Raw genomic sequence first — 26,687 nt, forward strand, 5'->3', positions numbered from 1 at the left:
TGTATGATGGTAAGTGAGGTGAATAATAAAAGATTGATTCTCAGTAAGTGTAAAGACTTGGTTGAAGGTTTACGTTTTCTAACTTCAGAAACGCATTTCTTCCTCAGTCTTGCAGAAGGTGATTGCTTAGATTCAGAAATGTCCTACCATGTCTTCAAACTGTTGAGGCATTGGAAGTTGTTAAGAGTCCAGCTTTTCGGCTTCAGTTGTTTGTTGCCTTGGCATGGAGTGGGTTTTATACATGCTACTGTAGCCAGTGTCCCTTAATTCTGAGAAGATCTTTGAAATGGCATGCAATTATCTTTGAAGTTTGGATCTCATGATGTCAATGCAGATATGTAGTAAAATATTCCTGGGTGTGGCGATGCTTAATTATTAATGACTGAGGCTTGGGGCATTTTCTGAATATTAATGCTGGATCTGAATGTTGGTTGCTTGTGGTGAAATTACTACCCAGTTACTTATTCTCCCCCTCTCCTTTTTCATTGATTGTTCATGGAGAAATGCTAAATTCAGAGTTAAGTCAGGCAAGCATTTGAAGTATTCTCTGAAGCATAGTGTTAGAGACAAATGCTGTCACTGCCTTCATACCTTACACATTGCATAATTATGTAGTGTAAAAATGGTTATTTTAAAACTTTTTTCCCAAAATGACTTAATATATAGTTACACAACTCAAACTGTAAGTTGTCCACTGAGATTTTTCCCTCAGATTGCTTTGTAAAATTAAAGCATTGTTGTAGGATTGTAGTTTTGAGCAATGAAGCTGACAGAGAATTTGCTCTAATTGTGTAATTGCCACCAAGGGTACACTGATACGATGCCACACCTTGGATGTACTTTAATACTTAATCTACCTCTTAGGAAAGGTTGAAGATTGGCTAGCTCTTGTCGGTACAGTGCTTTAAAAAAAATAAAATAGTCATAAACATTTTTATGACTAGGTTTACACGATTTGTGTTTTTAGAGAAATGTATCCTTCCATTGCCAACACCAGATATTAATAACCTGCTAAAATACATGACTTGAACATTTCATAAATGCATTTGGAGCACACTATATATGCAGTCAGCTATGTTACGTTCTGTAGGAGGTCTAAACTCCTGAGAAGTCTTGCTTAACCTTTGTATGAAAGCATGTAAGGAGATGCCAGTGAGTATCGTTATGCTCTAGGTGGATTGATACAGTTACCTGATTTCCAGGTAGTAGATTCATACAGCTTTTCTGTATATTGCTTGCATGTGTTGAAAAGAGCCTGTGGGAATAAACTTGGCTTCACTTTCTGTTAAACTTGAGAAAGAGATGTTATTATTATGTCTATAATGAACATTTCAGAGGAATGCCTTGTCTTTCTGGCTTTATGTTAGCAATCAGTAAAGTAGGGCTTATTCTTCTTTTCTTGTTTTCCCGCTGCTTTACAGCAGCTCTCTTATCATGTACCTCCCCCCAGGTACATTCCAGCTCATTCTTAAAACAGAAATAGGAAGAAGCAAAAAAAAAGTTTGAGAGCCGCTGTCTTAGAAAGTTGACAAACAGAGGAAGAAACGTGTCAGTGAGCTTCACTGTGTTGCTGTAACAACTGAGGTGAGCAGCACCCCTGACAAGATAGGCAGCTGGTATTGGTCATATATATATAAAGGTGCAAGCCAAGGACAAAGGTTTTTGCTCTTTACTGAGGTATGACCTTTCTTTTTAAAAAAGAAAGGCGGGGGACATACTGTATTTCTTCACTCTTTTTTTTCCCTCTCTCTTGCCCTCACCACCCTATCTTGGGTCGTACTGCTTAACTGAGAAGCAGTGTCTCTTATGTAAGTGTAGAAATGGCTTACGAAGTACAGTTTATATGTCTAATAAAGAGTATGTTTCAGAATTTTGCAGATATTGATGATCACCCCCAAATTATTTTTAATTCTTTTAATCAAATATGTGGTACTAAGCAGACATTTTCTCTAACGTAGTGGCAAAAACATCTCAGTCTGCTCAAAGCTCCAGAGGGAGAATTCCATGCTATGCTCCATTAGGTGGATGGTTTGCATAGTCCATATCGTGTCTCAGAAATGGCACTTCAGAAGGTTAGGGAAAAAATGTAAGGAAAAGATTCACACTGCTTCCCATTTGGATCTGTTGCCAGATTCTGCCACTGGTGCTTTAGGAACTCTAAGATTCATAACAAGTTTTGAAGGTGTCACATTCTATATGTTTTTCAGTTCAGTTTCCCCTGTAATGTGAAATAAAAAGACTAATGCTTGAATTGTCTTAGCAAATCTTCTTTCTCCTTTAAAGTTTCATGTGTTGCCTTTATTTTTTTTTTTTTTTTCCGTGTCATTGTCTGTGAATAGAATGCAAATGTTGCAGATCAGTTGTGCTGCCTGGTTAATACCTCTGCATTGGCTGGAATGCCACCGAGGGCAATCACATTCAGATAGGGCCAACTTAACTCTGGTTTCTCAGCACTTTGGGTATGTTTTTGTTGCAGCAAAAGTAGTAGCTGGTTGGGTCAATAATTATGCCTAAGTAATGCTGTTTAAGTAATTTGCAATGTAATAACTTCAAGCAGTATATACATTCTCCTGAGGTTATTTTCTTCAGCTGTGTGTAAGTTTCTCATTCAAATAGTATTATTAATATTTAAGGGACCGTATGTTGTGAAAGTAATTGGACAATTACAGTAGAGCACTATATATTCTGTGATGTGCCAAGTATCATCAAATTATATCTCACATACCTCTTTTGTCCTAACATTCTAATTTATTATATACTGTCAGTACAAACTATATCTTTTTTTTTTTTTTTTTTTTTTTGTTACCATTTAGAAATGTCAGGTCAGGGCCAAGACATGATAATTGTGCCATTGTCATAGTTTGACTTAAATTACAGCAGTATAACTTCCCTTTTATCAGGGGAAACGATAATAAATGTGCTTATTCAGGTATAATTAATTTCCAATTTTAAACATAGTAAAAGGTCATTCTTCATACTAGTTGAGTCCGAATGCGTGTAGATGTTGAGTACAATAAAGTGAAACTTTCTTCACTGCCTCTCTTGTGACTTCCAGACTTCTCAGCAAGCATGGTTTGGAATTTTTCCAGTTAATTTGTGTTTCATTGGAGAAGGCTAATCTGGATCCACAATGTTTGTCTGAAACATCATGAGTTAAATGAACCTTCCTGGTACTAAAGGGCGGGTTCCCTGGAAGTCCAGGAATGGTGGTAGATTGCTCGGGACAGGAGTCTTTCAGTTGGGCTCCTGGGTTTGCAGGCACTTACAGCATCTTCCAGCACCATCTCATTCAGCATCTATGGCTTGTGGGTGATATTCTCAGCTTTTAGAAACAGAACTTTCAAAGCTGATTTAAAAACAAAAAAGTTGCATTTTTCCTGATATTTTTTTCATATCAGTATTTCAAACTTTCGTTTTGGTGGTCTTTGTTTTCTATTTGTAAAGCTGAGCAGTTGTTCAAGTCTTCTCTAGTTTTATACCTCGTGCTTAGGTTTGCTTAAAAGGGACTGAACAGTCAGTGAGTCAGGTTAAAGATGCTCTGTGCTCAGTTTGAGTATAAATAACTCCACGAGAGGGGAAGGCTCAGCTTCTTGATGTTTGTTAGGAAGTAATCTGCGTAAGGGGAAACTTGTGTGGAAAAGCTGCTCTGCCAACTTAAAAATAAATAAATAATAAATAGAATAAAATTGCTTGGAAAGTACGGTCTTGTAAGATTCAAATGCCTGGCACAGAAGCGGATTTTGTAAGACAGATGAGGGAAGAATTTGAGAAGTGAGTTTTTCTCAGTATCTACCCATCTGTTTGTTCAGGAGTCAGTCCTAACTGTGTGCCCAAACCGGTTACGTACTGTGTGTGCCGCAGTACACATCCACTTAAGCTTTTGTAACTAAAAATAGTTTGCTGTGACACAATTAAGGAACTGTAAAATTGAATTGTGAAAGTATTGTTCTCTTACTACGCAGTTCAAATGAATGGGCAGAATGGGAAATATAATATTGAGGTAAGGGAAGTGAGTATCACGTTTTCAGCTTCATTTCTACAACTCCTCTGTAATAAAGGAAATTTTGTCCTGCTTTGTTAAATGTACGGGAGTTGTTAACTTGCCATTTCGTCAGTTCACCTGTAGTACAGCTGTAATTTGACTGACTATGCAGCAAAATTATTTCAGAAGTAGCAGTCCAGAAATTTGCACTCTTTAAAATAGACTCCTGACTTTTCTGTAAATAAAGCCTGAGATTGCTAGAAATAAAATACTGCTTTTGATGTCCTTTAGTTGACAGTTATCTCCTAAAGTTGGGCAGGAAAGAAGAACTGGTAGGTGGAACTGCTCGCCCCAAACGATGCTCACTGGCACTGGCTGAAGGATTTCACTACTGGGATATGACTGCCTCAGTGCTTGGAAGGAAGTGAGGGTATTTTTGTTGTTGTTGCCTGGTAATATTTAAATCATTTATTTACACAAATATTTTTCTTGTACCATCTTGACTTCTGGTAGTGCAAAACTTTTAATAACTGGAAAATACATGAGAAGCTTTCATATCGTATTCAATACGATTATAGGTATCGGCATGATACTTCCCAGGCAGCTGGTGCCTGATAGGACTTGCGCTCTGGGCCAAACTTCTTGCTAATCTGCTTTCAAAAAAACCTTTATGCTGCTGTTGGAAACCATTTATGGATTTGATTTTCATTCAATCGTCAGCATTACCTGCCAATCTAGGTAGAAAATAGAATATAATCTTACCAACTCCAGGGAGAGGACCAATTTGTTCGGCTTTTTTTTTTTTTTTTTGCATGGTTGATCCTATGTGTTGAGGTTTGGGGCTTGTTCGTTTTACTTACAGAGAGAGTCTTTGCTTGTTTTGGGCTAAGGCACTTTAGTCACCTAAAGAAACAGATAGAAATAATTCAAAATATGCAGTTGGACTAAAACATTAGTAGCAGCTAAAGAGCCTGCAGTGAGTTGTGCACAGTGTAGTGCAGCCATGCTCAGCTGCAGCTGGGGACTTCCTTTGAATTACAAACGGGCATTTTTTGTCTTTGATTATTTATTAAGGTGAAAAGTAAAGTACGGCTACAAAGGAGAGGTACAGCATGTTCTGAAAGGAGGTTGCAGTCTATAAATTTTACCTGCTTATACTTTTCTCTGATATCTTTCCTATAAATAACCTGATAGCAAGGTTGTTGCAGCTCAGAGCCTCTTGATGCCCCAGCGAGGGGCTGGCAGCACCTGGCCCTTCCCCAGCCCTACCAGTGAGCCCCAGCCATGGTGCTGCCGTAACCTTTCAGGCAACACCAGTGGTGCTGCTGGCTGCAAATGGGCAGCTGCAGGGGTGGCTTACACTCAGTAGATTTCTGTGCCCTATTTTTCTAGGCCTCCTCTGCTGAATGGAAATCGGCAGAGCTCTGTTCCATTTGGGTTAGCTGCCTTTTTGTGCCCTGATTGCAATTACATAGACAAATAAGTATTGCAAAAGTATTTTCCCATGTCCGTGCTTTAAGGAAAAAATAGAGGCACTTACATAACTTAACCAGAAAAAAAAAATCCAGACCATCAGAAGTAACCGGTACTAAAAAAGCTGTATGAATTAAATTTGGATGTACTTAGAAGCCTGTCTATCCTAAGATCATAAATTCTTACTTGAAGTGATCTTTTCCTCCTGTAGTTTTACGCTTTCAGGAGGCATAGATGTTGCTTATAGGAGATTTTAAAATATCAGAAATCAGATTTTAAAGCTCACTGCCTCTTATATCAGCAGAGAATATGCTGCCTTGACTTCTTTGTTCCAGACTAATGAGCACAAAAGTTTCCATGGGATTGTGTAGGAGGCATGAATAGTTCAGTTGTTCACATAACAGATGTAAAATACACCTTTTTCCCTTATCTTGAAGGCAGCATGAAGTATATTAATGACCCTTAGCTGTATAGGATAGACTTGTGCTGGATTTTCCCAGCTAGACCCCCTTTTGTAGGTCCCATTCAGCCCTGCTCCCCAGCAGTACCGCACTGTCGGAGCTGCTCGAAGCACAACCCAGCTCTGGTGAGCAGTGAAGCCAGTGTCTTGTGCAGTCTTTGAGTTTTGGTGGTCTTGTCTCTGCAAAAAGGTAACAATAACATGAGTGATTCAGGAGATGCTGTGTAAATAGCAAAGCAGTTGGGTTTTGGGAACTGTGTATGCAGGGGACTTGATTTTGTGCTGCAAGTGCTCTTTTAATGTAACGAAGTTCTCACGCTGATTTAATTCTCATTGCCTCTTGTAACGATATAGTTGCCCCTTACTATGTAAAAGTGAACAAGTTATGTGAGTGCAGCCTTAACAAGCTGTCCTTTATAAACATGAGTGTTAACCTGTGAAGCATCATGTGGGCTTTAAGAACGAACCTCAGTGTTTAGGGGTAGAGGAGCTGGGTATTTCTAGTAGGCTAGTAGGCTTGCTCTGTTAGGGGTTAGCTGCTCACTGACACTTGTGTGACAAGTAAGGGAAGATCATTTTTTCAGTGATTGAGACTTGGGAAAAATCATTTTAAAACCCTCTTGTATAAGGAAGAAACTGCTTCAAATTCCAGTTTGGAGCAGAAACTGTTTCTGTGTTTACATCTGGCATAAAAGAGCCCTGATTAATCAATAAGGTACTGGATGCTGTGAGACCACAAACAGTGGTGTTCACAAAACGAAACACAATTCCTCATTTTACAGACTGGAGGATGTCTTAGGAGCATTGGACGTGTTAACTTGTAACAGAGAAGACTTTAGTTAGGAGTTGTGTGTGTTGTTGAAGAATTTACTCAGGAGGGTGAAGCTGTTTATTTTTATTTTACATTTTTTATTTTTGTTTGTTTGGTTGGTTGGCTTGTTGGAATCTGGCATATAGGAGCCTGAGTATGATGCTTTGACCTCTGGAGTAGTTTTTGTAGAAAAGTGTATTTTTATCATAATTGTTTAGTATTGCCATTTGGAAACATCGTCTCCCTGCCTACGTTCCCTTATCCACCTTTGAGAGCAGATATAATTTGATGTTAAAATAGATGCTGTTAAAATTCACTGTACATTTGGGATGTTTTGGCTATATAAGCAAAAAGCTTGTGAAACTTCTCTGACTTGCGTTATGAGTGTGGGGAGGAAACTCGTGTCCTCTTCTGTTTTACCATTTAGTGATCTGACCTCCTGGAAAATGTCTGTAAAGGATTTTTCAGGTTGTTCCATTCTCTTCCTATTTTAGAAAGCTGTTTTTTAAAGCTTGGTAACAATTTTAGAGCCATATTCAGCTAAAGCAAGATCCAAAATTTTCTAGTGACTTATTTAGAGATCAAGTAAGTCAGCTCTGATCTACAGAGGTCGTCCTAGTAGAAGTTTGAAGAACAGGTGTTTTTGTTTTTTAAACATTGTTAACACTGACTGTACAAAGTATTTAGGTTTAAAGAAATCTCATTTTTACTTAAAAGATCTGAATTTGCCACATGCTGTATGTTCATGAAAGCTCTGAATATACAGAATAACTGCTAATACAGAGGAGATGCCAAATGGTTCAGCCAGTGACTGCTGAAAGTCTCACACCTGTGTCTGCGCAGGCAAGTTTATGTTTGAAAGGCTGGAGTGCTACTGTTTTCAAACCACATCTAGTCTTACCTCAGAAAAGAAGCATAACTCATAGCTAATTTATCGATCTCTTCTACATCAGGCTTCTTAATTGTAAAGCACAGTATGGTGGGCATAGGTGGCCTATGGCCCTAAGGCAGAGCTGTAAAGGAAAAGAAAGCTAAACCAAAGATACGTGGACATCGTGCTTAGGAGAACCCACATCATGTTGTGTCTTCAAAGGCTGCAGAGTAACTCACATCTCTGTATTTACATAAAGAGAGCTGTGTTCAACTTACGGTAAATTTTGCTTCCAAAGCTTTTATAACTTAATTGTTCGGTGGAAGAATGCCATTTTTTCTTCCTATAACATGGGCCATGCAGCATTCTTAAAGGTTCTGCGCATTCTGGCCCCCATCCATCGTAGTACTTAAACCATGAGTAGCCCTATTAAAGTTGATAGAATTACTCATGTGCTTAAAATTAAACATGTGCTTAAGTGCTTTGATGGATTAGAGCCAAAGTTGTCAGCACCTTGCTTTGTTACACCTGCCTCGCTGTGAGTCTGGAACTTTAAGGGACACATTTTCAGATCTGCTTGTTCCAATATTTAATTAGCCCATATTCTAAAAATGCAGTTTACATGCACAGTCATAGTAAATTCATATGCTGCCTGGAGCTATAAAGGTACAACCATAACTCATACAATCTAACAGTATTTGACAAGCTTCTTTTTTTTTTTTTTTTGAGGATTTCAGTAGGAATGTCCTGCTAATGAGTTTGTTTACATGAAAACACCTAAAACATCTATAATGTGCTTCACCATTCTAGTGTTCTAATGGAACTAAATTTTTAATAAATTCTATAACAAAAATCACTGTTTAGATATGACATATTTAAAAGCTTATGAGAGAAAAGAGCTGCGTATCACACTGTTAAGAATGACTGTGAACGTGAACTTCCCAAAAGCTGAAATCACTATGGGCAGTTCTAGTTTCTCTTGATAACGCTGCAATAGTAAGCATTGAGGCAACTCTTCAAGGCTTGTAATTAAAGCTACATGTACCTGACAGCGCCTCATCCTGAGGAAGCCTTCCTTGATTCAGAATTTTGTCAGAATTCCAGCTTTACAGCTGAAAAGCAAATAGCTGATTCAGTGAAAACAGTCTAGCACGGCCGTGAGAAACACGTGATGAACAAATCATTTAACACTAACGTCTCACCAAAATCTAAGGTCAGCTTTTGGTGACAGCAGGTGCCTGTTGATAACTGTTCCTGATCAGATGGCTCAGTGACTCTTTGTATTTGCCCCTATCAGATGTATCTCTATGAATTTTTGTGGTCAGATTGCACATAAATGTGTATCTTTATGAGCACATGTGCATTTGAATATTGGGACATTTTTCTCCCTGATGTTACACTAGCAAATCTTGATTGCGCACCTGTTTTCTGACAACAGGGTGTATGTCCTGCTAAGCCCCAAACTAGCTGTGTCAGTTGTTCTGTCAGTGAAATTGGAAAAATTGTTATCACATTGGAAGCTCTTTGCATATTTTAGTGGCCTTTAATTATATTAAATTAATGGATTTGAAAGGTTAAATAAAAGTAAGTAATTCATATAAAAATTACAGTAAGTGCTTGTAGAAACCTGCAGAATCAGGTTTTATAAAATTTACCGTGTTTCTGAGAGGTTACCACACTGTATGAATTTGAACCTTTCCCTTTTCCTGTTTCTGCTGTGCTGTTGTCCTTCTGACGTCCCTTTGTTAGCTGCTAACCTGCAGGGTTTGGGGATAAAAGCCTTGGCTTTTGCACCTTCCAATTCTCCTGTCTGCAATATCAAATGCTGAAGTGTTTCAGATGGTAATGGAAAATCATAATCGCTTTAAAAAATAAAATTAAAAAAAATAATAATAATAATTAAAAAAAAACTTTTTTTCTTGGCTGACCATCTTCCACCTGTGTAATTGTCGTCTTCCCTACTGCTCTGCATCAGGTTTGGGCTGGCCTGTGTGTATACTTGTTTGGCACCCAGTGTTCCAGCCATTTTATTTTAGGGCTTCTTTCCATTTAATATTGGCACTTAGCCAGCCGTGTATTATTTTTTTTTTTAGTTTAAAGTAGCAGTGAAGTCATTGGCTGGTAGAAGAGTTATTCGTCTCAGACTTGTATGTGAAGCCCTGAGGAGCTCTGGGACGTGATTGCCCTCTTTGGGAAGCTTCATACCCAGCCCTAGTTGAAGAAATTACTAGGCATTTACAAAATGGTGGCAGAATGCATGAAATTCCCAGGGAGCTTGTCAAATGGATCTTTAACAATTAAAACAAAAGTGCTTTGAAGTGCTGCAAGAACCAGACCCCGGTAATGCTGCTGGTACCAGCCCGTATTCCAAAGCAAAGTCCCTGCGGTACCGAGGATGAAGTGATGCACGGCATAGCCAACATCCCGCCTTCAGCAGAAGGTGCTGTTGATCCGTGCATACTGTGGTATATAGTCAGTAAATACTCACACAGCAGTATTTTTTCTGTAAATGAAGAAGAGATCGATAGACCAGCCAAGTAATTCCGGAGTCCTTAGTGGGCTGGCTGTACGAGCCGTCTATGGGCCAGTTTGGACCAGTGGAGAGAGCACGTAGGGAGAGGGGTCGTGTGCTGTACCTCCGTGCTGCCACAGTCAGACATAAATGTTTTAAAGGTGATTGCTGATCTATATGCTTCCTTTTTTTTTTTTTCTTTCTGTTAATAATGACCACATTCACAGTGCCAAAAAAAAAAGAAAGTGTCTTCAGTGCTTCCTGACAGCGAGCGGTTATCGCAGCGAGTTGTACAAGGCAAGATGATTCAGCAGGTTTGACTTGAATCTCCTATTCCTGCGGGTCTGGTCCTTCAGTACCAGAAACGAATCACAAGATAGTTTGAAACTTCCAGCCCTGTTAATTATTATCTCAAGTATCTTGAGAGAGAATACTAAACTTTTAAGGACATCTTTTATTCTAATATGCCTAATTATCTGTACTTAGAGCAAGGAAAGTGGAGTAGTGTGATATCCTTTGTGTGCATGCCTGAAGAACTAGAAATCCAGTCTGCAATTTACACAGGTGTTTAATTGCACAGTATGAATTAAAGGGTCTTTGTCAATCTCCTCCATCACAGAGCTCTTTGTGAACACTTCTGTTTTCATTCTTTACCTAAACTATTGCGAGTTAATTAGCTGAGGTAAATGGAGCAGCATAAGTAGAATTATGCTTCTTAATATTGGGTCTGTGCTGGTCTGGTGCCACTTACAGGTATAAAGGGACTGGAGAGCCAGTTCAGCTGGTTTTAGGGAGGAATTTGCAAAGCCCAAGGGGAGCCTCAAAGTGGCTTAGAGCCAGAACAGCATCCCTGTGCCCCCTGTGCCACCTCCCCCTGGGTGTGTGACGTGCCCAGGGTGCCCCAGGTGTACTCCAGGTGCCCCAGGTGCACTCCAGCTCTTCCTGGCCAAGTGGCCCCTGGGGACAGAGCTGTCACCTGGCGTGCAGCCATCCTGGAGGGTCCTTGAACATGCTTCAGAGGCCAGACCTGCCCGCAGCCAGGCTGCCTAATTAGATGGCCATGGAGGCAGAGTGAAGTTACCTGTTAACCTTTATGCCTAGGATAGTGCAATGAGCACAGGTAAAACAAATCTAACAGTAGGGGTTAGGTTTATATTTAGAGATGCCTTTATTGAGTTTTGTAGGCATTTCGTTATGGCAGTGTTCCCTAAGAAAATAAACAAGTCACGCCCCTAGTACCCTACCACTTCAGCGTAAATAATGTTCAAAAGCAGCCTAATTTCTGCTTTCACATTTCTGCTTTTTAAGTTTATTTCTTGACAGTAACTTTTATTGTGACAGCTGTGATGTGTTTTTTATTAATGCTTCAGTAATTTGTGTTTCTTGCTTTGTAACTTAGAGAATGATTCTGTCATTCCAGAAATAGACGGTGTCTGTTTGCTCTTGTATTTTTCATGTTCGTCTATTAACGGCCACATATTAAGATGTGCATGTGCCTCATGAAAGTAAATACTGTATTGTACCAAAACAAGCAATGGCAAAGTGGTTTGTAGTGCTGTTCCCAACACTTAAAGGAGAACTTGTGGAACCCCAGTATGCGTTGTCTGTTGTGTATGCTGCATTGTGTGTGTGTGAAAGTCACAATTAAATCTGTGCAACATAATTCTAACTGTGTCTTTAGATCAAAATATATCTTGATCAAATTATTCAACCTGTTGCATTTTCCTTTGTCCTAAAGATACTGTTTACAGTGAAAGCAAACAGGCTATCCTAATGTCTTCTTGGCTTGTTTGCTTGTAAATAACCTTCGGTAGCCTGGTGGTGTGCTCTGTTGTTAGCCAGGATTTCGGAGCAGTCCAACCAAGCATCTCCATAGTGCTGGAGGTGAGTGGTGGCATCCTACCCCACGGTCCATTTTGTGCTCGTCCTTTCCAATCTTGAGCTGCAAGAACTAGAGTTACTGAGCTGTCTCTGTGCTCTCATATACATGATGCATTTGATTTGCAGAAGATACTCAGTGGGTTTTGTTCTTGCATTTTGGTAGTTCTGTCTGTAAACTGGTGTTTTGCCATAGGTCTAAGATGAATTATTTCAGCTTCACCCTGGATACCCTAGGCACCTGATTTTTCTCCTCTCCCCCTGTTTTCAAGTGCCCCCAGCTTGGCCTCTGCCCGGTTTGCTGTTCTAGCTGTTCTGTTTGGAGGTAATTGTCATGTTGTTCTGCTAGAAATAACCCAGGCTGCTACACCAAGTTTGTCTTACTGTTGAACTGTGAAGTAACCGCAGAATTTTTGTAGTGTGGATTGGTAGCAAAGTCTTAATTGAATTTCTTGGCTTGTGGCCTTGTGCCGGCAGATCTCGGCTGCGCTGCTCTGCTTCTCTGAGGTAGCTGGCCAGGTAGAGCTATAGGCGTTTTTGCTGACCTCTTGAAGGTGTAGTAAACGATTATTTTGTCATGTTTATGAAATCCATGAGCTGTGTCAAAGATGTGGATAAATACCTATTTTTAAAGCACGTGGATTGTTACACAGTAAAAAGCCAGTCGTTTTAAGCAGGAGTCCTCGTGTCACCCCGTGCGCTCTGTCTGTGCTGCTGGATGCTCTGCTTCGTGCAGGAGGAAGGCACACAAACTGAAACCACTGCTTGGTGTTACTTGTTATGCTTAGGCTGCACATACAAAACAATGTTTTAAAAGACAAACAGAGAAAGAAATGACATTTTTCAAAAACGACTATTTAACATTTATATCGTCAGTATGCAAAGAGCATTCAAATATTTTGTATTCACATTGTAAAGCCTCAAGTACTCGTGTCGCAGGGTAGGTTCCTTTTTTAGGCCTTGTTCATGGTGTGATTAATTGGCAATCATAATTTACCCTCATTAAAAGCCGTTTTCTGTTGCATATTATCTGATCAAAGTCTTTTTGCTTTCACTCAAATGATGTATCCTGCAGCATTAAATTCACCTCTTCACAGTGGTCTTTATCTTTATTTATGCCTAATGCATGCTTCACAAAATATTCAGGTGTTTAAACTGTGGAGTTTCCTATATAATCCCTGGATTTTGGAGGAAGGTGATGATTTTCTCATTAACGTAGGTAATTGGTGTGTCTTAAAATGATAACGATGTTTTTTCTATTTTTCCTTCTAAAGGAAAAAAAATAACTTTTGTTGTCCTACAGGCTTTGGATTTTTTTTCCAGATACCTTACTGTAAGTTTGTGGGGTATCCCCTCATTTTTGTTTATAACTATTTCTTTTGCTGGTGGAAAAAAAAAAAAAAACAAAACACCCTACTACATTCTGATTTAAGTTAGGTAGTTCTTTATATTTTTGTTTTCCATCTTGTCAGAACTCTGTGCAGTAGAAGTTTGCAGCAAGGTGTGTGTACAGCTTCTTAACCTGTCAGTAGCAATGAAGACATGCAAAGTTCTTCTCTTTCAGGAATTTAGATAAATGACATAATGGGGTCAGAAGATCTGTGATTAATTTTGTCTTTAAGAAAAAAAAAAAAGGCATGTTTTTGCTTCAACCATTCATTTCACCTTATTGTTATTTTGTTTCCTTTTCTACCCATGAGGTGAATTCTTGGTTTCCTGGCAAGTACTTTTAAAATCTTTAAATATTTTTTCTAAGTTCTCTAAATAAGGGCAGTTGTTATTATCTGAAGGTAAATCAGACAGGAACATTAAAATTAATTTAGTTTGCTTTCTGATAACCTGTTTGGTAATGTTTTCATTGCATGAGATCTGATGGTCTGACTAAAAATGCTGTCATTTAAATAGTAAAGCTCAGCCACAGGTGGAATTGTTCTTCACTAAACACTGATTAGGTTTGTTTTCAAGGAATATTTGATTTTCCTGACCTTTTATGTCATTCTAATTTCATGTTACTTGTATTAAAATGTCATCTTTTTTTTATAGTGCCTAAAATAGACTTTATTAGTTTTCCTGAAAGCTATGTGCAGCTTTCCTTTGGCCCATTTAAATATTGAAAACAGCAGGATTTGAGATTTTTCTTATAATCCTCAACTAATAGAGTTTAATGCTTTGTTTGGCCTCCCCTACGCAACCTAAGCAAAAGTTTTAAACAAGATTAAAAATCTGACCTTATTAACCCGTGGCATCTACAGATACAGACCAGGCCTGCAGAGCCATCGGGAGCTCATTAGGCGTGATAGCGCGGTGGCATTTCGCATCTATTCAGGCTGTTCCAGAGAAGCACACTGGGGAGAGCAGCTTTTTTCTCTCCTAGTTTTCGCCATTGTGTGCCAGCACCCGGGAATAAGAAAGGAAAAAGCAAGAATCCGTTTCTAAGATGAATGTTGGGTTTTCGTGGTTGGGGAAAATCCAGTTTAATTCCTTCTGGAAATTTTAAGGTCCTACCTTAGTGTGAAAGGGCAGCAGAGGTGGTGGTTGGCTTTTATTAGCTTAGCTTCATTAGTCCCTGGTTAACATCTTCTTCACATACAGCCTTTTTTTTTTTTTTTATTATTAAGAAAAGTCACAGGTGTAGCTAGGCTGTTAGATGAATGATTGATGGACATGCTGAGTTTCAGCAGAATAAGGTATCCCATTGTCATGGAAAATTTATGCTTAGTAAACATTACAAAACACAAAATGACATGATACATCCCTTGCTGTGTAATAAGATTCCTTGTTTACTGGGCATGCTATAGGGCCATGGCAACAAAACCAGAAATAGGAACTATGAGTATTCTTGGTGTAAAGATGGTGATGGCTAGCAAGCAGCTTGTTAATTGCTGGAGCTGTACCACGCTCTGTATTCATCATCGCTTTACGGTGCTGCTGTGAGCGCGAGGCTCTGTGAAGAGGTGTAAATATAAAAGTTTGACCAAAACTTTTAATAAAAATACTGCATTTTTTGTATTACTTGGAAGAATGGGAATTTGCACTTAGCTAAAGCTTTGAGGAAGTTATCCAAGAGAATTCTAGGGGGAAAAAATCTAACTACAGTTGACATAAAAGTGAGACAACTTTCTATATGTGTGTTCCTTCCTGATGTTCCAAAACAAAGCAAAATATCAGAATATTAGTTTTTTCCTTAATCCTTTAAAAATGCTAGTATCTTCCTTCACTTTGGACATATCAGTTGTCCTTTTGATCTCAGTGGGACAGAATCTCTGCATGTGTTCATCATGTTCAGCTGAAAACTGAAGGCAAAATCAAGCCAGACAAATTGCGTACAGTGTCAATGATAAACATTTCCTGCTTTCATAGAGTTATTTATGCTTTTGTTTTGTTTTGGGTTTTGTTTTTTTAATTAAAGGAACATCATTTTTAAAAACATCGGCTTTTTACAACCATATGTGCACTAACCAAAAGCTATACCCACTGTAAGCCTGGGTTTGTGAAATGAAGAGTTTCGTAAGTCCTGGGGTAGGAGAAAGGACTGAAGATGGGAAGGAAGAGGGTGAAAAAGCCTCAGTTTCTCCTCTTTTTTCCTGTCTTATTTATTTTCATTTGTTCACTGCTTCTGGCCTCTCCTGGCTCTTTGCCTTGTTCCCATCGGCAGTGCCAAATCCCCGAAGCAAAAAACTGGTAGTCTTCAGATAGAGAATAGGAGGAATAAGGTGGTCTGTAGGGTAGACCAAGAATTCCGGTGAAACCAAGAATTTACATCCGACTATTGATGATTTTGTTGTCTTTCTGCATCAAGCTTCGCTGACCTTTCTTGCCCTGCCCCAAAGCTTTGAGAATACACGTTGTGGTCAGTGACGAGGAGCCGATATTTAAAGATAATCGTATTTCTGTTCGGTAGGGCTTGGCTGCTGATTCATACATGTTCACTAGTACAGCTAAGTCATCCAGAACGAGATGATTTGATGCTGCTGTTTGCTTTCTGTCTGTAAGACAGGACTCGCATTGCAATCGTGCTTTCGCAGCGGTAGAATGTGTAGTATGATCCTGCAAGCCCGCGTCTGAAAGGCAGAGTGGCATGCAGCTGGCACGGTGTTGTTTTCATTGACCCCGTCTTTTACAAAAGTTATATTAATCTTTCATTTGATAACCAAAACTTCCACTCTCTTGGATATCCGTGTCTGCCTTGTTGTTTAGGCAGTACTTTTTTTTTCTGCTCTTCTTCTGCATTCTTCATTGGTGAATGTGCTTTCAGTTTCGTTTTGGTGCTTGTGAATATTTATAGAGAGGAAACATAATGTAAAGCATGTACAATATGAGGAGTTAGTTAACTAATGAAATTGCGAATTTTCAAGCTGTAGTCTGTAAATTGAAAGTGTGAGCACTACCTTGTAAAGAATAAAAAAGAAAGCATAGTGTTGGTAGCTTCAGGTCTTTGGGAATACTGTTCTGGAAAATGTTAGTTCTCAAAGTGAAAAATATTAGAAACAGTTGGTATAAATATTCAGGTAATTAAAATGTTTTGTAAAACAGTTTTATGAAGATTAAAAGGTCACTTAGACAATTTAGGGTGGGTTTTTTTGGTAATTACTTGGCTAACTTGGTTTACCTCAAAGCAGTGATTTTATATTGTGTATAGCAAGAAATTAATAATATAAAAGTTTTGTCATGGTGCTTTACAACTAAGTTACAGTTTACAGACTCAGTGCTAGTCATACCTTCAGAAAGCTAATTCTTGGTTATACTAAATGTTTGATCAGGCATTTCATTTGATTGCACTATTGAGCATTGAAAATAACTATTGTCAGAATTGCAAATGCCATGCAATAAAATACCATACAGATAGACTGGAGGCAATAGTTTGCTTGAGCCCATTACACATTGTAATTTGGCTGCAGTTAATCCTGTATGATACTGTGCACATACAGCATTCAGTATAGTTTTCTAGCCTACTTTAGTGCTTGTAGTTAATTTTACATATTTGAATTAGCCCTTCACTATTGATTTCAGATTTTATATCCAAACTGTTTGAATGTCTGTGTCGAGTTCTCTGCTCTAGCTTTTTCTGATACGACATCATTTTTATGCTTTAATTTTTTTTGTAACTTACAGCGCTTTGGTCTGCTTTCATTTGTTTCTACTTTTAATAACTTACTCTTTTTTTTTTTTCTATTTGTTTCCTTGTTTCCAATTTATGTTTGCTAAATAACTTTCAGGTATTTCTATTATTTTTCATTAAAATAAATCAGAATTTGATTTTGTAGAATTCCTCAGTTCCAGTCAAAGACTGCAGTAAGTTTTTATTTAAGTATAATTGAATATTGACTTTTTGAGACAAATAGATGTTTGCTGTTTAAGCAGAAAAGGTATGAGATATTTAATCAAGTATATCTACAAAAGTGTTCAGTACTGAGAGCAGTTTATTCAGTATTAACAATATAGCTTTGATAGAACGCTTTTCATGTTCTATTTCAGACAGATATTGTGCTTGTATGGCCTATAAATTTAGTATGGTTTTTTTATTATTATTACAGGGAGAAGAAAATGAAAATTCAGGATATTAAGAACAATATTAAAGAAGCTATAGAGGTAATATTTCAAGCTATTACTAACTATTCAAGATTAGCTCTGTAGACATACTCTGCAATAATTTTACTTTTTTTTTTCTCTGCAGACAATAGTGACAGCAATGGGCAATTTGGCACCTCCAGTTGAACTAGCCAATCCAGAGAACCAGTTTCGAATCGACTACATCTTAAATTTAGCTAACCAGATAGACTTTGATTTCCCACCGGTAAGTAAATAATTCTAATTGGCTGCAGTCATGCTTTTTTACAAATGATTATTTTTCACTGCACTGTAGTAAATATTTACAAAAAAAAAAAAAGATCTGGTCTTTGGGAATTACTACAGTAGCTGTCTTTGGTCAGTGCTAATCAAATAAAGTGTATAGCAACATGGCTAAAATATTCAGGCTCATCCTCTATGAACGCAGAGATCCTTTCTCCTTTCTTATGCCCTATTGCAATTATCAGTTACAGTAAAGAAGGGAACTGTGGGCAGTAATGTTTGGATATTCTTGGGAATTGCCCTGCCCAAAAGGAGGGAAGTTATGCCCAGCAGTTGGTTTATAATTAGCTGGCATTTAGTGATATTGTACTTCTCTCTTTTGGAAGAATAGTACAGATTTCTTGCTGATTCAGATATGCTCTCTGACAGCTGTATCAGCCAGACTTTCTGCAAAGGTTCCACATACTATGTCCTTGCCCCAGCCCTCCCCAGTCCTAGTTAATGATTCAAAATCCCTGCAACCCCAGAGTAAATGCAGAAAGTATAATGATTTGTTTGGTGGTATAACTTGTCTGCTCACCGTGATTAATTTCTACTGTATCTCAACCAGACAAGTAGCAGAAACCCATGAAAATACACTTTGCAACCACTGAACTCATAAACACTGAGAAGATATTTTTTATTAATTGCCATGAAGTACTTTATACTTGCAGCAATTACAGGAGTGTTTCAAAGCTTCTGTTCACTTTCTATGTAATGTTCAAGAGACTGAAGGGAGGAATTATGATGTTTCAGAATCATGATCAATTTACACCAGAATGTTGTTTCTAGCAGTGGTCAGTCCTGCCTGCTTTGAAGAAAAGTGGAAGTGCAAATAGTAGTCAAATGTGGGATACTTTGCAGCACAACAAGGTTTTCGTAACTCTTATAAACATTATTGAACAAGCTAGTCTGTGAAAACAGTGAGTTACCTTTTGCAACTGTTGCTGCTTCTGGGAACTTAACAGTTTCTGTCAGCCATTATTAGAAAGAAAAAAAATGTATTTGTGTACAATGCAAAAGTCATATGTTATATCGCCAATTAGTTGGCAATACTGTTATTGTCATCTTCAAATCTGTTAATTTTCAAAGTTGAGCAGGTGCAGAAAGGTTATGGAGAGTGGAAGGTGTGGTTCTTCTGAAGCACATGGAATGCAGTATTTGTCATTCTAGGTTAAAGAAACTTAAATCGATACATTTTGAGATTTTAACTTGACACTAATTTTGACAGTTCTCAGTGGTATATATATTCTCTTCATTGATTATTTCATATAATATTTATTCCCTTCATTTATGTTTTTTTCTGGAGGGGGACAAAATCTCATGCTTTGAAGATAGTTTTAGGAGAATATTCAAGAGAAAAGACAGCAGCTCCTTACTCCACCCCATGTCCTCTTGAATTGGCTGGGTGCCTGCAACTCTCGTACTGCCCATTGTTTTGTGATAGTTCAGGTTGTGATCTGTAACAATGCTCTAACAAGTTCCTGTGACCTACCATGCACCAAAGTACTTGATTTTTCTCTTTCTCTCCTCTGTCTCAGGAAAGGTTTTTTCTTCCATTGAGTTGGAATATGGTGTTTTGCTTTGTTGTTTTTAATTTTCCTCTGAAAGAGGTAGTTGTGTAGCAGTAAGCGAATAAGCCAGGCATGTGTTGCATGTCTGTGCTAAGGTAATTCATACTAAACATGCACTGAAGACAAATGAAGTTTTGATATGATTTTCTGTTTAGTTCCAGTGTGAAATGCCGTCTTCTTGAATATATCTTCAAGTTAGTGTTGGTTGAAGCTCTTTATATTAAGAGAAAATCTATTATACATGTTTTCTGGAAGAAAAATCTGCTTTTAAAAAATGTGCATTAAAAAAGTTTTTGAGAGATTTCGAATTTTTGTTAGATACAGCTAGGGAAGCTCTGTTTTTACTCTGACAGCTGTTTTTAATCTAAAACTGAATATTCCATACTCGTGTCTGGTAAAACACAAGGTAGTGAGCCCTTCCTAATCAAGGTGAAGTCCTTTTTGTAGGTGGTATTTGCTAGTATGAAAACGTATGCCAAGGGTCTTGCTTATAGACGTATCTTGTTATAGAAATGGGCTATTTTACACTAATTAGTAGTAGGGACAGCAATGATCGACCCCCCGTACTATTGCACTTGTCTGTTCTTTTACGTTTGCAATGCGTTCTGAGGTCGTTGGATAGGAGAGACCAGAAAGTGGACTGAGGATCATGTAAGTGATCAGCTTCTGTGACTAGATAATATCTGGTGGTTTTATGTGCTGTGTTGTTGATGTCTAAAGTAATAGAGGTGTACTTACCAGGTCTGTAAATAATTTCAAGACCAGAGAGGAGTCTTTGGAAATGCAACTTGAAAGAATAACTGTGAAAGATGTGCAACTTGAAGAATAACTGTGCTCCAATAAAACTAGTTTTTTCTTTTCCCGAGCAAAGCATTGTGTTAAATTTTTAAGCCCTGAGTCTACAGAGGTTCACGCACATGCTTAACTTTGATTAATGGGTAGTTTCATCGATATACTCAAGTATTTCATCTGTAAATGTTCGTATGGTTGGGGTTCTAAATGCTAGTGATCGATTTTTGAAGGAGTACCATTGGCTCCCTCTGTCCTTGATGATTATATAAGCTCCTCTGTGTTTCTGATTCCTGGATTTGTCCTTTGGTACATGAAAAAGTGAACCTTCATTTTAATTATGTATTTTAAAATCACGTTAAGATTTAGAATGTCCCTCGATGCCAACTCTCAGTGAATAGTATCAGAAATATATGATCCTTGGGTACCTCTGCAGAATAATTGCTATAGATTAATTAAAAGTACTTTGAAGAAAATATAGTTTTCTGTAAGTGGAAATAGCCTCATTATATCTAAGGAAGTCTTGATTATCTTCTCTCTCTTCCAGTACTCCAGTGAGACAATTTTATAAACTGGCAGCTAAAACCTTTGCTATATAGAGAGCTAATGCAGATGGGAGGGGGATTTTTTAGCAGTGTTTAGCAGTGGAGTGTGTTATGCTATATGTTTTGAGTTGTAGAATTTAGTTTCTCTCTCTTCCGTTTTCTTCATGGGGAATCACATTTCAGCTGTTACAAAGCCATACTTTCCTCAGTACAATATTTGACACTCATCTTCTCTGCTGTAGGAAGAATATGAAGATGGGGAGAAAGAACACTCATGTACAAAGGAGGTGTTGTTTTGAGGGCTATGAGTACCTACTGCAATACTCTTTTAAGACAGAAGGCCTTTTTGATTCCCTTTAAATACCCATTCATGTTTTTCTTAAACATTAATTTAGCAAGCTCTCCAGCAAGCAGTGCACTGAATCAGAATCAATCTTTAGCACTAGTATTCTGCAATTTTTCTCCAACTAAAGACAGTTTTTAGAACATGAGGCCTCATCCTTCTCACACATGGGGTAGTATTAAATGAAGAATTTTAAAGTAGACATGTAAATCTGTTTATAATCACCTGTTGTACAGGTGGGGCTAGAATTGAAGTTTCCCAGTAGCAAGATTCAGTGTGATGTGAAAAGCAGAAAGAAGTTTAAAGAAATGTAGGAACCTTACAGTGTGGTAATAGTATAGAGGTCTGACTCTAGGATTTAAAGAGCAACTTTTGGAGTCTGATATTCTAATTCTTTTCATCTGTGTCTCCATCTGTTTGGTTTGCAGTTTCTGACTTATAGGAAATGTGTGTCATTTGTGTAGAGCATACAGCATTGAATTAAAAAAACAACTCAAGTTAAAAATAATGTTGGTGCAGTGCAATGGTAGGCTAAACATTCCCTTTAAAGCTGAAAAATTAGTATGTTGGAGACATTAATTCATCCCACTTGGTATTAAGCAATTAGATTTCTTGAATACAAATAGTAGCATATGGGGAAAGGAAAAGGGTAGTACTTACTGAAAGGAATTCTGTCCACATAATCGTGCTGGTGATTTAAACTACTGCAATATTTAATAAATCAAATGTGTAGTTCCTTTTGTATACCTTCTGTGCTGTTTCGCCATGCTGTATATACTACTGGCAAAAGCCTAGAAGCTGATGGTCCAAGAACTCTTGCAGCTGATAGTCTGATTTGTCCTGTCCTGCCCTGTTTTTAACAGTTTCTAAAATGTGAATTGCACAAAAAAAAAAAAAAATTCCTCAAAACTATGACTGATCCAATGAAAGTTGGAGAGCCATTTTTACTCAAATAAAACTAGCAAAACTCTAGTGTAAGAAATTGCAAGGCTTCTATGCAATAGCCGTAGAAAAATCTCATGAAAAACAAGATGCCTTCGGTCCATGTCTGCAAATTCTAGATTTGAACAATGAGCATATAAAATCCTTTTAGGATATATAAATTCAAAGAAGTAAAAGTGTTATAGATGCCAGCCGATTAGAAATGTCATGGGGTTTCCATCCTGTTAAAAGTTCCTCTAAACAACCTGTGTTTTTGTCCTACATACATGCCTACCTTGAGGCCTTGAAGGCACTGTAATGTTCTCTGGATTGTATAAGTCTAAGATTTTGTAATCATAGATACCTGGTGAAAACTGTTTCTGAACTGTGCCCTACAAATCATCTAAAGGTTACAGTATTTCTAAGGCTAGGAACATAAGTGTGTTTCAAATGCCCAGAGAGCGCTAATTAGTAGTATTCTAGGCAACACAACTGAATACTAAACTCATGTCTTTATGTGAAGTATTTTCTACCTTAGCTCATTGTGGACTTCAAAAATAGATTGAGAACGTAATGTATCCACGGGTAACGTACTGTTCTGATTTATTTCAGCAAAATGATTTGGGGGGAGGGTAAAATCTATAAATCTATCCTTCTTGTTACTAGGCTTATTGCATAGACTTTTCTTAAGGCAGAGCAGAAGGGAAACAACAGAAGTCTAATCAAGTCCATTTAATCTTTTGTTAAGATGAATAGCACTGATAAATATTGTATGTAGTATAATATTTGCATCATTGGGAAACACATCCTTGCTAAAATGACAGGACGTTAAATGGCTGAGCCTTGCCAAGGAAGTCTAGCCCTGCTAGTTTGAATGAGCACTGAAAACAGAGGGCTTGTGCTTTCTGTGGAGAAGTACTGAAAACTCTTTTTGGCTAAAATGCTGCAGTGCCTGTTTTTTTTTTTAATGAAAGATTATCTTTTCAAGGAGGACCAACATCATTGTCTTCACTCAAGTTGAGTTTTTATCATGTGACTAAGTTGTCACTGGCCAGCACAATTAGCTTAAGCAAGGAAAAAGGAAGTTAAAGGAAAAAACAAAACAAAAACTTTGTGTACTACACCCTTAGAAGTGAGGCTGTGAAAATGTATGGAACAAATCTGAAGGCCCACATGTAATTACTGCTACTGGGCTTGTATTTTAATATTATACCATGGTAAAAAATACTTTAAAGAACAAAATCACAGATGGTTTAGGACTTATGGAATGAACTTTGCTTATCATTGAGACTCTATAATGAAACAAGTAGAAAACTTGGTTTGCTTGAGCAATAAATTTGAAATCTTGCCTGAGTTTGTGCTAGAATTGCTTTTTAAGTTATCGTAAATTTTGTAGGATTTAATTTTGGTCTTTAATTTTCTGTGAGACCAGAATAATACTTGCTTTACAAGTATTTCAATTATACGGTGTTCAAGAACAAAGACCAAGCAAATCCAAATTTCAGGCTGTTTTTACAGCTGTTCCATTAGTTGAAATAGAAAATAAAAACAAATGATGCTCATAGTTGAGGCTTCCAAATGGTTTTCCTATCACTGTTGTACCTCGATACATTTAGCTCACTTCAGGTAAAATACAATTATATTTGTATATTTTCAATGTCAAAAATGAACCTCAGAAGTATTTTTGATACTAGCTGTATATCTGTTTCAAGTATAGGGTGACGTTGGGTGGGCTGGCTTATGGAGGTGGTATTTTTATTCCCGTTCTGCATACCAGACAGTGGTTAGGATATTTTCTCCATCCCTAGTACCAACTGCAATAGTGGCCTTTTTACTCATCCCTTTCTTTTTGCTCTTACTTTTAGGAGAGGAAAGGAAATGCTCTCGTTCTATGCCCATTTTTCTTTCCATGCTCAACCCATTTGAATCAAGCTGCCAAATAAAACCTATTTATTTTGGGTCATAGTCCCTTAATAAAATATTCAAAATAGCAGAGCAGTGTTTACAGCTGCCTATTTTTAATTGATCTGGACTCAGCTGTGGGAGATATATCTCCTGAAAATACTGTGATCGCTTCAGAAAGATGACATTCAGCAAGAATCACAATGTTTGCTATTGGAATCTGAAATAACTGCGGAACCACTCCGGCGTATCCTGGAAAATGTATCTTTAGAAGAGATGGGGTAGTTTTTAGGCTGTTGGTGAAATTGTCTGCAGGTTTTTTGGTCCCTGTTTATTTTTTATTACACTGCTCCATTGTAGTTATTTTGGATCTCCCACTGCCAGTGCTGCTGAATAGTTTTATTATGGTTTCTGAGTGGTGTCTTTGAGGCCCAGTGTTACCACACGCTGGCTTCGGCCTCAAAGCCAGCCTAACATCCCGGCTGCCCACAGCCATCCCTTTCCCTCTCCCGCCACACCATCATGTGCCACTCGCAGTTGTGCCAAAAAAACCTCCATCGTGTCCCCAGAGTAAATCAGACCATTGAACCGGTTCAGGTTAAAAATAACCCCAGTAACCCCTACTCCTTCTCTCCTCTATTTCAGGGAGGTTATTTTTAACGGGAATCCGTTTGGAGGGCTGCTTTACACCATGGCCCATCGACCGCTTGGTACAAATTGTGTAGTACGTTAACGTGTAGCAGGGGCAGAGACAAAGGTGGGAGCCTTAGGAGGGTTTTAACACCAAAATCTTCAAGAAAAATACAAGATAATGCAGTCTCAGTAAGATGTGCACTGGGATCTATTTGCTGCCAAAAGTGTTCCTTAATCATGTAGGCAACAGTACAAAATTATCTGTCCCTGTAGATAATCACCCTGATCTCTTTAATGGTAGATATATTATTATTTCCTGTCTAAATACATCATGGAAGGAGAAGTGAGCTTTTCTGGTTTGACAGCATCACAGGCTTTATAACGTAATGCCAAACATTCACCTTAATGGGGGATGTTCCCAGGAGGCCATAGTAAATGCCGCAGATTTTGGGGTGTGGAAGAAGGCAAAACATTTTCTCTGGTGGGAGTACCCCCTGGGAAGCTTGGAAGGTGAGGAGACAGAGCCTGTTTTCTTGGGTGTCTGCATAATATTGTATGGAATTTGGATAGCTATCAGAAAATTTGTGACTCTTACTCATTCTTGTCCAGACTTGCTTTATTATTTTAAGCGAGTCACCTCACTGTCCTGTATGCCTTTTTTTTTTATGCCCTGTATGTCTTGTCTTTTGTAAAATAGTGATACAAGATGGACCTCAGAGATGTATTTAAGAATCTTGAAGCACTGAACTGGTAGAAAATACAGATATGCAAAGCATAACTGAAGAATGTTAACCTTGCTTATAAAAAGGAATAGGGAGTGTTACAGACTGTGTCAGCAGAGTGCTATGTTATTAGTTCCTCAGAAGTAATCTTTACATATTCTTTTTTTAAATCTCCATTATCTTATCTACACAGAACAGCTCCTTCTAAATGGACTTCTGGGTAATCCAGTTGAGTTTACCTGATCAGAGCTGAACAAGACTTAAAGCTGGTTTTCCTATCCCCTAACAGCAGAAATAAAATCTTACACAAATTAATTAAGGAGTTCTATTGAGGTTTTGTTTTTGTTTTTTTTTTTTTTTAGACAGCCACTTGAATTCATTTCTGTTTCTCACGTTTAAAGCATGTGTAAGTAGGAATTATTTGCAAATGAATCTCCTGAAATCTCTGATTTTGTCCACATGGATGCTTGATATGAATGTTCTTTCTTACAAAAGAACAGCAACATCTAGCAAATTCTGACATTGCTGTGTATTGGAACAACCTGTTTATTGGAAGTAGACACTCAGTAATTCTTAAATATAAGCATTTCTTCAACTTCAGTATGCAGTGCGGTAGGTTGTAGTTGTGAGAACTAGCTATGAACAGTTAGCCCATTGCCTCATATGAAGAACTATTATGTTGACACGAAGCTTTTCTTCATGAGTAATTTAAATGAAAATATATTGACTATAAGTTTAGACTAATATCCGAGTTATTTGATGACTAGACGTTATCTTTAAAAAAAAAAAAAAAAAAAGCAAATGTTATTACAGAACTTAGTTTTTAGGTTCACAAACAAATTCCTGGTGGCCATCTCTTTGACAGCAGTTGCACAGTGGCCGTTGCTTGGAATGGTGACTGGTCGGATGTGCAGGAGTTCTCCCCAGTGCTCTCACGTGGCTGCTTTAACTGAGCTGCTTAGGGCGTGTGGTGGAGAGGAGAGCTCAGGGATGCCTGTCTGGTAGCAGCCCCTAGGTGAATTCAGCACAAACCACTTCCACTAACAGGTTTTACTGCTCCTGTTTCTTTTGGTCTATGAATCAATAAAGCTTCGGTATTTTTGTACAAGCATCCATAATTTATGGGGAGCTTTTTTCACTATCAAGGAGAATTTGATTTAAAAAAAAAATAAATTAACAATTCTTTAGTAAATTGTATGATTAGAAACACTGCCATTAATATGCGAAGATCTTTCTTTTTACACCTAAATGTAAAGCTATTTAAATGTATGTATATGTATTTGTGTTACTTTTTTTTTTTTTGACTGCTAAAGTTTTCCAGAAAGTCAAAACACTGATTAGGAATACATACAAATTTAGGGTGGTCATTCTGAAGAACAGTAATATGACAGCACTTGGACTTTAAATATAGCCTAAATTATGAATACCTATGTATTTAAAAA

At 37.8% G+C, this 26,687-nt stretch overlaps 1 protein-coding gene across 4 annotated transcripts in view; it reads left to right on the plus strand.

Moving 5' to 3' along the window:
* Nucleotides 1-26,687, plus strand: part of GNAS (GNAS complex locus) — a 150,215-nt gene that overhangs the window by 72,164 nt on the left and 51,364 nt on the right. For all 4 annotated transcript variants that reach the window (XM_027442827.3, XM_038166013.2, XM_072026680.1 and 1 more), the window contains exons 3-4: nucleotides 17,522-17,576; nucleotides 17,662-17,781. In XM_027442827.3, coding sequence (XP_027298628.1) covers nucleotides 17,522-17,576; nucleotides 17,662-17,781 — 175 coding nt within the window. The remainder of the gene's footprint in view (nucleotides 1-17,521; nucleotides 17,577-17,661; nucleotides 17,782-26,687) is intronic.

The sequence above is a fragment of the Anas platyrhynchos genome, chromosome 21, assembly GCF_047663525.1.
Source record: "Anas platyrhynchos isolate ZD024472 breed Pekin duck chromosome 21, IASCAAS_PekinDuck_T2T, whole genome shotgun sequence".
Lineage (NCBI taxonomy): Eukaryota > Metazoa > Chordata > Aves > Anseriformes > Anatidae > Anas > Anas platyrhynchos.